The sequence below is a fragment of the Perna viridis genome, chromosome 6, assembly GCF_037379345.1.
Source record: "Perna viridis isolate PV_CMFRI_1.1 ecotype Kerala chromosome 6, ASM3737934v1, whole genome shotgun sequence".
NCBI lineage: Eukaryota > Metazoa > Mollusca > Bivalvia > Mytilida > Mytilidae > Perna > Perna viridis.
In genome coordinates, this window is record NC_142450.1 from 41,052,532 (window position 1) to 41,065,146 (window position 12,615).

Sequence of the window (12,615 nt, forward strand, 5' to 3'; positions counted from 1 at the left end):
GAGTAATAATGATTCTAAAGTCATATAATATCCAAACACATTCCTCCCTTTCTCAAAACTAACGATTTTAATCAATAATGTCTAATCACTGTCCTATCACTATTGTATGAATATTAATACCCGAAATTACCTTGCGTGTATCTCATTAAGATTTGCCATGTAAATGTACTATGTGAAGCAATTTCTGTTTCCAAGTTTGCTTTCAGTTGCAATATACAATGTAACCGTTAATGCATTATAGTAAACACGAAAGGAATATATAATTCTGCGTAACTGCCGTTAATACAAGTAGTTCTATGGTGTGCTAGTTGATATTTGTCACGGTTTCACTATTTCAATCAAGACGTTGCCGTCAGTGTTTCAAAACACATCACGAAAAAGAAATATAATAATTTAGCTGCATTTGCATCAAAATCCTCATTCGATCATTCAGGTAAAAACAGGTTTTGTGGAACAATGACTGTTTACCTTTTATTTGCCGTTGTTGGATTTTTCCACTTAACTATAAATTAAGTTTAGAACTACAGTTTAGCGTTACCAAAGACAGAGGACGGAGTCAATAAAAAAAGTACTTTGTCGTTGCTTTGGGTTTATGAACTTGTCTTTTCTAATTATGAAGTAGTAGTAAAACTTTAATGGTCGACGTATTTCATACATGTAGTCAACATGCATGTAAACAAGACATTCATCTTTTGCTATTATTCGACGTCTAATTATTTTGTTTGCGAAATATATAATGCCCTAATTAACATGAGTAATAATAACTCTCAAGTCATATAATGTCCTAACACATTCCTCCATTTCTCAAAACTAACAATTTTTATTCAATAATGTGTTGTAATAACTGTCCTATCACAATTCCTCCATTTCTAAAAAAATATCGCAGATTCAGCAAAAAGGCCACTTACTGTATTATTGCGTTGTACTAGCACTTGCTAATTCTGTACAGTCAATTTATGTCGAAATATCTGTCACCACATCTCCAGTTACACATCAGATGAGAAAAGTTTTATGAAGATGACTACGAATATAAGTGAGGCCCTCAGCAATTGCTGACGCGACCAGCATTGGTACACTACATAAATATTGTCCATCACTGTCCAATTGATTGCCAATCACAGCAATTGTAAACATGAATTGTCAATGTCAATCTCGAACATGGGTGTACATCCTGAAGATTTCATGCCTACTTGTTCAACTTGTTTTCGTCTAAGTCGCAGTATCGTCCATTACATTATCCAGAGTCAGCATCATTCGACACATTTGGCACCAGTTTATATCCATTTTCAGCTGCTTCATGTGCGTCAGACATATCTCTATGTATGTTTTTAATGACCAACCATGAGTGTCTACAAAAACTAGCTTGTCGACAATAACAAAATATCCCAACCCCAATTAATATGGCAATTAACAATGAGATACCTGCATACCCCCAATTTGGAATTTGAAAACTAGTATCAATTTATTGTAAAACTGATTGATTAGATTCGTCATTGGTATGGTTTCCATATGTTGCAATGTGTTGGGAAGCTCATCAACAGAAACAATAAGTAAATCTAAGTGAAACGGTTTCCATATTGTTATTTCTGACATATTGTAAATTTCAATTAATCTTTTGAATGGTTGTGAACTTTGAAAACGATCATCGCCCTTGTAATAAGATAAAAGTGTTAAAGCTGCATTAGCTATTAAATCTGTTCAGTTTTGATTCTTCTTAATTTTGCTGATTCAATAAAAAAATAAGTTTGTAGTAATGGGATTGAAGCAATAAAAGTCGATAATACCTAGAAAATATTGTGAAAACAACGTTTTTTTTTAAGAGTAGATCGATAGCTCTGATTACTTCCGAAGATTGGCGACAGGACATTGCGTTGGTTAAAAATACTAAAAAAAATGGTTAAAAAATAACAATAATGGATACACAGGTAAGCACGTTTCTTTTTTTCATTTCATTTCATCTACTTCTTGATTAGTTTTCAAATAAATAATGACCACATTTGAGCCACATTATAATCACAAAAGTAAATTTTAAAAGGGTCCATGGGTTATATTCGAAGTTTTTTCTTTTACGACTTGAGTCCGTCTGTCTTCCTTGCCGTCGAATAACCACTTTCGCCTGGCAATCATATTTGTTATTGAAGAAGCGACCCTTACAGCGCATGCGGGGATTAAGGTTACCAGAAGTCACATGTATACGAATTTATCTAGGTCGATTTTTTGTCTTGCAAGACAATACATGTATAGACACATATTTCATGTATTTAATGCATTTTATTGTGGATATCAAATGAAATTATACAGGAAAAGTACAATTTAGTAGAAATAATTCAAAGTTAAGGTATATTTCAGCAGAAACAAATAAATACGAAAATGATAGCTAATGCAACTTTAACGAATCACTATTAGCAGAGCAATAAGTTTGCAAGTTTACTAATCCAATAGATGGATTTATTCTTGTGGTAGATTATTGGGAAGGGTGACGACAAACTATAGAGAGCCTTAATCGTTTTTGTGAGACCTTCCCGTATGTAGAATCGAATTAGGATAAATGAGTGTTTGACAACGTTTATTTAACACATTCATTTTTCATGAAAAAAGTAATTATGCATGTCTTACTTAAATTTACTGGGTAGACTGAATTTTAATATTGTAAACTCTACTAACGGATTGGAACGCTGTTTTAAATCGTCATGGGTCAATAAAACATATTGCGTTCTTGCCTTATTCACTGCCAATGCATTAGTTACTAATTTACTACGAGTGGACATCATACAAATAGGAAAATAGTGTGCCTGAACAATTTCTAATTCTCCCCGATACTCAAGCAAAGGTAACGAAAAAGAATTTAAACCTTATCATCTTAACTTAAAGTTGAACATTTAAAAGATTTATAATAATCCCATAAGTCCTTTTATGGGATCTGAAGATAATTGCAAAAATAAAGGTAAGTTACCCTGTACGTCTAGTGAAAGTTTCCTTAGCTCCCAAGGCTTAATAAGTGAAGGCGATAAATGCCCTAAAGATAACATGTTCAACTGAAATTTCAAATTATCTAGACAAAATAAGCTTTGTAGTCATGAAATTAATTTCTTTAAATAAAGGTCGCAAATGAAAATTAAGTACCATGAAATTTTCTACACTTACAATATGTTTCTCTAAAATTTCAGTAATATGATTTGAAGACGACCTATGAGTCATTTATATTTTAAGACTAATGAATTCAAGAGTTAACTATTTGAAAAATCTGATTTCTCGTAATATTTAAAATACATATACTTTCGGACACTACATGTGTAATATTTTTCTGATTACTGGCCAAATTACCGATATTACGCCGAATAGAACTCAAATCAGATTCAGAGACTGTACAAAAAAAAAAAAAAAACTTAAAGTTTTACCAATTATTGGAATTAGACTTCTGTTCTTTCCTTCCCTAATATAAGGAAATCTTGAATCATTTGTTTAATAGTATATACCATCGCAATTTCTAGAGTAAGTGAAGAATAAGCAGATAACACTTCTCCATACAAACGATCACTGCGATCAACTGCCAAATGTAACATTTTACGAACTGCCAAAGTACCCTGACCTAAATAGACGGAAAATGAGTCCAAAAATGACTGAAAAGGTTCTAGTCTATGACAAATGTAACTAGCCCTTATGACTTGCTCATGGTGACCGTATTGACCTTTTGGACAAAATAATTAAAATGAAACAACAACAACTAATTATGCATATGAGATACGAAAAAAATATACAACTGACCTAGTGCACAACGACAATGACGGAAGTCACAATCGTGAAACCAATTGTGTGGACTAAAACATAAACAGTTTACTAAAAAAAGCGCAATTAGATATAACAATGCAGGAAAAAAAGAAAGTTATTTATTATATAAATGGTATATTTGTCCCACTAGGGTATTGTCTAGTAAAGGGCTCCAAAAACTGATAATCCAGGCGCCGGCTCTGGCAAAACGGCTGTTCTTTTAGTAAACGATTCTCTACAGGATGGTGTAATAGGTTTTAAGGATTTACGAACCCATAATGTTATAACAACAGATCACTTCTAAAATTTTGGCCAAATGTAAACGAGTTCAACACCTGACTACGACCTTAACCACCATTTACCAGTTAACTTTAAAAAATATATTAACTAAGATTGTAAATTGGGTAGAGAAAAATGGCAATGAATGATATGACTACAATGAAAGTTTTATGAATATGCCATCTTAGGAAGTTTAAAAAAAGACGTAACCCATCAACACTTGACAGTATGGTTGATTGTCTCATTTTGGAAAAGAGGAACAAGAAATATTTTTCCTTGAAACTATATTTATTTTCACTTCTGTTACTACATAAAAGGTTTGAAATAAGTTATCCAAAAGTATTCAAGTTTTTAGCTACAATAAATCAAATGTTTGAATTTAAATTTTCTGCTGTCCGTTGCTCCAATTGAACAGTAAACCAGTCTGTCGGGATTGAGAGCTACTCCCCTTTGCTTAAAAAGTCAAAGTCAGTAATATAATAATGGTATATTGGATCTATGTTTTCCATGTCTTAATAACAACGGCATACTCATTACTTGTGACTGCATGATCAACTGGTACTTTAGATGTCTTATTTACCACTGCGTATTCTACTGCGTTGATCTCTTCTTCTGTTCCCAAAGTTGTTTTGCTATTTGATGGTTTTGACTTTGACGCAGGATTAAGTTTATTTGGTTCAAAAAAGACTTCGTCGTTTTCTTCTTTTTTATCAACACTGTTAATGTATGTTGTTTCTGAACCCATTTGTGAATAAGTTGTTGATTGACTTGTTTCCAGTTCACCAGTATTATAATTTCCAATTACAGTTTCTTGAACATTTAATGAAACGTAAAGGACATTGTCCTTCAACCCATGCGAATCATAATCTTCATTGTCATCGTTCTTTGTGCGGTGGTCATGTTTTGAATTTTTCCGTCGGCTGTCATGCAATCAGAAATAATTCAAAGACATAAGGTATGATCAAAATTATACTGTTTTTACATTTATGCATTCATTTCTCCTGAAGGCCTCAGGTAGACCATAACGTATTTAACCCATTTTCCAAATAGTCGGAACTTTTTTTATACATTTCGTGCAGTGTTTAAAGGCAAAAGTATAATGGATTCAGATTTTTTGGTTTCTTTTTTCTTACTTGTTATTGTTCAGGTTCTATTTTTTGTTAAACATCATCGCCTTTGTCTAATAGTTTGGTAAATAGTTATCTTTCACCATCGATTTCTAAGTGTGTGTCAAAATATGAGGCTGACTTCTAGTATCCTTTATCTCAATTTCTTTTTCGTAGATGTGATGTATAAGATTGCTTAACGATAAAACGTAATTTAATATAATCGAAAATGATCTAATTCCTACAAATCTTTGGACTTCCCGATATCCCTACATATATATATATGTAAAAACAATAACATATATGTTTTCTCTAATGTTCATAATAATTCGTTCCATTTTCAAGATTATTATGATTCATTATGATAATAATAAATTTATATTTTGTCATTTTGAAATCGATAAAAAAGAACACACATTTTGTTCGACTGTATGTACCATTTGTTGTAATATGCAAATATGTTGCCGTATCAGCAGACAAAGCCTATAACAGCATATTGTTTATCTGCAAAATGCATTACATCCATTGCTTCAAATCAGGCGTAGACATAGAGAATACTAACAGGAATAAGACGTATACTGTTGCCACATTCTCCAAAGAAAAGACAGAGAAAAAACATAAACCAGTTTTATCCTTCTTCTGTCTCTCTACCAAAGACAATGATTGTGATCTACCGTTATTTTCTGGGTTCCTAAACTTCACAAGAATCCATAAAACAACGCTACTTCGACACGTGTTACCCCGTAATGGTTTTAATTCAATGTTGATATTGAAAAATTCGAATGGTCTACTGGAAACCCTCAATTCAAGATTATTATCAAAATACAATATCATTAAAACCTATGATTTTTCAACTGTTTATACTTCGATTCCCCATACTCAGTGAAAATCACGTCTCAAAAACAAAACATATCGTTGTTACTCTAAAACTCCAAAATAGACGGTACATCTAGGACGTACAGATATGTAGCTTTAGATTTTTCAAACTTTGTTAATAAAATGTCTTCAAATTATACCGAAGAAGATGTTTTAACATGCTAAAACTTTTGATCAACAATTTATTTGTCCAGTGTGGTAGACGTAGTTTTCAATAAACGGTCCGCATTTCAATTATTCTTTCACTCTCATGAGGGTGACTTTAAAGGTGATCTGATTCGTAGGTCGGAAACATCGTGTAGACAGATCCTTTAATCTCATTTTCGCTATAAAGATGACGTTTTATCGTGATACAATCTTAGCGTCGGGAATTTTAAACCCAAAGAATTTGAAATAAAGGAAGATTACATAACGTGGTCAAAAATTAAAAACAATCCTGAGTTCAACATTGACTGTTGAAAAAAGAAAAGGAGTCGATATGTATGTAGGAGATAAAAAAATAATTTCGAACAAAAATTGGCTGACCATCATAATATATCTGAGTAAGATCAAACATTAACGACTCATATGTAGATAGATTTCCCAAGAATTTGATTTGCCTATACTTTATCAGTTTGGTTAATTTTGTTTTTTTTTCTTAACATACGAAGAAATGAAAATTAGGCGTATGCATACGGACATTATACACAAATGCTATGTTTGTAACATATTCAATTTCTTGAAATGCATATAAGTAACTTAGATTCTTACATTGTAAAATTGTGTACACAAATAATCTATGAATTGTATAGTTTTTGTTCCTTAACTTAGGTCTAACTAATTGTCTTTTTAATCATAAATGCATGAATTGATACGCTATATTGCACAGTATCGAATAATATTGTAACTCGTTTTACTATGCAACAAGCACTGGTTTATAACATCACAATTATAGTATCTTCGATAATGACGTTATATGTTTTACATTTACGATTTATTTATGTGAAAACAACAACAGATAACAACATTTGCAGTGAAAACAAATATTGAAGTTGACGACAGTACATGTTAAACTGCAACATGAAAAGGTTTTACAGAAAAGCCCTCATTCGCATTATAGCCAATGTTAGAAATATACAAAACTAATTTTAGCATTTTTGTTGTCAGGATATTGAAGTTGACGACAGTACATGTTAAACTGCAACATGAAAAGGTTTTACAGAAAAGCCCTCATTCGCATTATAGCCAATGTTAGAAATATACAAAACTAATTTTAGCATTTTTGTTGTCAGGATCTATTAACAAATTAACGATCAAGTAGTCGCAAATCAAAAGAAAAGAAATTGGATGTCTGAGTATATGATTATGAAAAAAACGATGCCCAAAGAATGGTTAATATTGCTTCGGTCTGATGAGTCAAAGAAAAGTATTGTAAATGTTTGGAAAGATAAGACATTGTTGAGCAATAATTTTATTGAGGTCAAAAAAGCTATACAATATATTAATGGCAAAAAAGTTTGAAACATTGAAACTTTACGACAAACGTGCTGACATTTCATTCATAATTGTCAACTTTCCACAAGATTGACGTATTCACTACAGAAGTTTTATTGTCGTCATCATAAACTCGTGGATCGTTATGGTGTTTCCCTCTGCACCATGAAAACCGATTTATTCAACGGGTTTTCCTTTCCTCGTTTATTTACCCCGGAGTTGACCTTTTATGAGCAACTCGGCGGGTGTTTCTAGGTCCATGCTCCCAGTTTTAGTGGAGTCCGAGTTTCTCATTTGTTTTTGTTACTTTGTATGTATGATTTAAGTTACTTTATGTTCTTTTGTTATGTATGTCTTTTGATTACCGCTATAACCTTGGTTCCCTTAAATACTCTTGAAAAGATTATGAAAAAGGAAATGAATATTGAAATGGGATTTCTGACTCCTCCTGAGGCGATTGCAACCATTCCCAAATCTGTGCGACATAAAATGAAGAATAAGGAGGTGAATGTTGAAAAAGAAAATGAAAGTTGAAATGAGAACTCTGACCCCTCCTGAGTATTTTGCGACAGTTCCTAACTCTCTACGACCTAGATTGGCGAATAAGTAAATGAATGTTGAAATGAGATCTCTGCCACCTCTCGAATCGATAGTAACCATTCACTACTCTGTGCGACCTAAAACGGCGAATAAAGAAATGAATGTTGAAATGAGATATCTTATCCCTCCCGAGTTGATTGCGCCTATTCCAGAGTCTATGCAACCTAAAACGGCGAATAGGGGAATGAATGTTGAATAAGGAAATGAATGTTGAAACGAGCCTTTGGTCCCACCTGAAACCCCTCTCACAATCGTTTCTCAAAAGATGCTTAGTGGTTTGTTAGAACTTTAAAATATATCATTTGTGAAAATCACTTTTGAGATGTTCCATGTGATAATTTCCAATTTTGTATTCGAATGTTGAAAAAGGAAAAAGGAAAAAGGAGACAACTTGAGTTCCGTTTCTCCAATATTATCTTAATTTCCGTTAAGCAGTAGCGCAATCCAGCCAAATTGTTTTTTCCCTTCGAAAAGGAAACAGATGGAGACGAAGGGTCTACTTTACCGCCGTTAGGGACTTCTTCCTCTGCGGAAATGATAGATTTATTGCCTAGCTCTACAGTATTGATTTACAGCGAAATATAGTTAAAAATTGTAGACATGTGCTTCTCTTTCAACTTAGCTTACAAACCTGTGTAACCCCTTAATTTTGAAGGGTTTGATCAGTGAAGGCAATACTTTGGTTAATATGGATTCAATTGCATTGAAGCTTGTATAAGGATACTTAACAAACTATACGGTTTAGTGGAATTAAGTGGTATTTAGTTGATATGTCCGGCGGGTTACACTGGACGCTCGAAGACACTAAATTTACAACATACTCTCTACAGTCTTGATGGAGAGCTTATTAGGTGGATACTTATGTGACGTATCTCCTCCCAAGTAGAGAAAACATTTTATGAAGGAATTTGTAAAAATAAGGAATACACTGGTTAATTAATTATCATTACATTGGATATTTGATGTGCTTCTATCAGTATTAAAATCAAGGTTAAGTATTTTTACACACAATTTGACTGCATTTATTTGCTCAAATGATTGAATACTTGATAGGGACTTTAATAATCACATAATCACTACGTTTTAAAGTTAAGTTTATTTGCAAAGTTCATATATTTCAATAACAAGTTTGAAATAAGGATTGTCGGGTCAATCAATAAACAATCACAAGCAATTCATCAATAATAACACAAACCTGTAAAGTTTAACATGAAACAGTTTATCTGAAGGTTGGGATATAATTAAACAAATGTACAGTTTTATATGGTAGCCTTTTTTTAGAATTACTTCAGAAATGGAGCCATATGTTGTGTCACAAAGTCTTTACATCTCCTTATCGGTTCTGTTTCACAATTATCGTACAAATTGATATTTATTTAGAAGAAAGCAAAGTATTTCTTGGTACAATTGCATATACAAATGTACAGTTAAACCTGTCTTAAGTGACCTTCTAAGGACGACCAAAGTCACGATCTAATATTGGTTTTAATAGCAGGTTATTTTTACATAGAAGCATAGGTCATATAACAACATGTAATTGCACAATACAAGTAGTCGCTTTCATCGACTTGGCTTTTCTTGAATTATAAAATACGCGTAAAACATACATATAGAATAAATAAAAAAAGATGTGATTGCACAATACAAGTAGTCGCTTTCATCCATTTTGCTTTAATATACGCGTAAAACATACATAAAGAATAAAAAAAAATAAATGTAACCACTTTCGACCATGAGACTCTTAAATATACGTTTCCGATTAAAAGAGCATGTATATACAATTTAGATTTATACAATCAATATAAAGAAGCAAGTAGTTCAAACATAATTGATGTGTAAAAATTGACAGGTAAAAGGTAAATAGCTTTGTCCTTTTGAAACTATGTTTTCCATATCTTATTAACGACGGCATACTCATTACTTGAACACGCAGGAGTCACATGATCAACTTGTAATATAGGTTTTTTATTCACCACTGCGTATTCTAGTGCGTTGGTCTCGCCTCCATTGCCAATAGTTGCTTCGCTATTTGATGGTTTTGGTTTTAATGCGGGTTTAAATTTCTTTGTTTCAGACAAGACTACGTTGTCTTCTTCCTTTTGGTTAACACTGTTAATACATGTTGATCCAAAACCCAATTGATTATTGTCTGTTGATTGAGTCTCCAATTCGACAGCACTATAATTTCCTATACAAGTTTCTTGAACATTTGATGAAACGTAAAGCACATTGTCTGTTAATCCATACGAGTCATTATCTTCACTTTCATCCGGTGGGTGTTTATTATGTGTGCGCCCGTTATGGTTTGATTTTTTCCGTCGGCTGTAAAGCATTATTAATCATTTAAAAACATGCAAACATGATCTCAATTATGAAACAAATTCAGTATATCCTCATTGAAGCCCCTAAAAGGCAACATGCATAATATAATGTACTTTGGCTTCGAAATATTTTTTTCTTTACTTCAAAAGCATATACCGATAATGTCATGTTAATTGTTAACAAACAGAACTTGATTGGTGGTTTAATAAATTGTTTCCTACATCATTAATTACAATCACATATATAGGACCTTTTTTATTTTGTGCTATACCATAAGTACAAAAGGATATGCAATGTATAATGGTACTTACCACTTGCAAACTACAAACCCTAAAATGAAAATTGTAATAAGGCAACCTCCGGCACTTGACCCTGCTATAATGTACAACTTCAGTCGTCCCTCCTCGAGAGCTGAGTTCGAATCTTAAAAATAAAACATATTATATTACTGTAAATCAAATGAACATCTATGACAAAACAGACAAAACATTTTCTATTACCGTAACAGCAGCTTGAATAAGAGGTTTATAACTAATCTGGATAGGCTAAGTACTAACTTAAATTGTTCTGAAGGTGGAAATTCGTCCTACATTATAGCAATTAGTCCTACTTATTTACTACTAAACACTTGCGTGATCTTTTGACACTGTCTTTTTAATTTGAATAGTTATCAATTAAAATGATGACCTTAACCTTGAAATTACTATCAACCAGTGTTTTACATGTAAAGTATATGTATGTACATGTATATTTGTTTAACCTGTCTGTTTATGTTAGTTAGTTATTTATTTAATAACCCTAATCAAGAGATTCTTCATGCTTATTGCCGTTTTTGATTGGCCGAGAACGTCTTTGCCAGAAAGTTCATACTTGCACGAACTTTATAGATCGTTTATACATGCATGAACGCCGGTCAACTTGAAACCAATATGGTGGCCGTGTAGTTCGAAAGAGTGTGGAAACGAACTAAATGGCATAATATAGCCTTAATAGTTTATTACATCCACCATTGATTTAACCGGTCCAGTTTGTTTACAGAGAGTATTTTTTACCTCGGGGAAAGAAACATAGGAATGCTTGATCAAGTAAATTCGCCCCAAAATTAAATAGTACTTGAACTAAATTATATAAATACATTTACCGTCTCAACAAATTTTTAACAAAATAATTCCAAATTGTCGGAATAGAATTATAAGAATTAAACAAATATTTTCTGTCGTTCTTGGATGTATGAATGGATTTCCCCACTCCAAAACATTAAATGAAAGGCCTTTTGCTGTTAATAGAGTTTGGGAGCTCCGAGATCAGTTCATACATGTATGAACGACCGAACGTAGCTGTTTAATCCTATATTATTTCTTCTGAATAATCAATTATTTTTTTTTTAAATGCTGGAATTAACATTCATTCTCAAAAGAATTATAGAAAAACTAGTTGTTTGTATTTTAAAATGTTATTTCCTTTGGGTATAAAAATATTAAACTAGAGTCAAATTCTAAGCAAAAATATCGAAGATAGTGCACTTGACTAGTGGGAATTTACGTCAAATTGGTTGTAAAATCAGAATATTTTCTTTTTGATAATGAGTAATCAAGGGAGCCAAAATTTTTGCGGAAATGAAAAGAACGTAGTCCAGAAACAAAGACCAGACAGGGAAACAAGCACACAACGAAGGACATAAAGTAACCAAAAATAATACGTACAAATAAACAAAAATAAATGAACAACTCATAATATTAAGCAGTTCTTTTTTGCAAATATTAAACAATTAACGGACGTTTTATTCGTCTTTGATTGTTGGCCACCGAGATTCTGTGTTAAATAAATGTATATTTATACCTGTTTGAGTCTCCATATAAACTGTCGATGAAAGTCCAGTCATAGTTTTAGGTATATCACTTGTTCCTGATTTGTTTGTATCTGTAGATTTGGTGCTTAATTGCGATAACACATTAGTTGTTGCTTCTATTGTTGACATGGCACCAATAGGTTCAAAACAAGCGATTTTCAAAGTCGATGGCGTTGCATTTTTCAATTCTTCAATGCAATGAAAAGAAAAAGTACTTCCAATATTCCGAAATAAAAAATAAAAAATATTGAATTATTTACAAAGTCAAAGTTTACCCAAGAAACCATTGAAAACAGTCATACCGTATTTGGCACTAAAAAACACGATATATGCAATTTTGCA

General features: G+C 32.3%; 1 protein-coding gene across 1 annotated transcript in view; it reads right to left on the reverse strand.

The window, feature by feature from the left end:
- Window positions 1-4,322: 4,322 nt before the first annotated feature.
- LOC148614983 (uncharacterized) overlaps window positions 4,323-12,615 on the reverse strand; it is an 83,813-nt gene continuing 75,520 nt past the window's right edge. The window contains exons 4-7 of the mRNA XM_088590482.1: window positions 12,264-12,461; window positions 10,736-10,847; window positions 9,984-10,424; window positions 4,323-4,967 (exon numbers count right to left, since the gene is read on the reverse strand). Coding sequence (XP_088446608.1) covers window positions 4,544-4,967; window positions 9,984-10,424; window positions 10,736-10,847; window positions 12,264-12,461 — 1,175 coding nt within the window. The 3' untranslated portion in view covers window positions 4,323-4,543. The remainder of the gene's footprint in view (window positions 4,968-9,983; window positions 10,425-10,735; window positions 10,848-12,263; window positions 12,462-12,615) is intronic.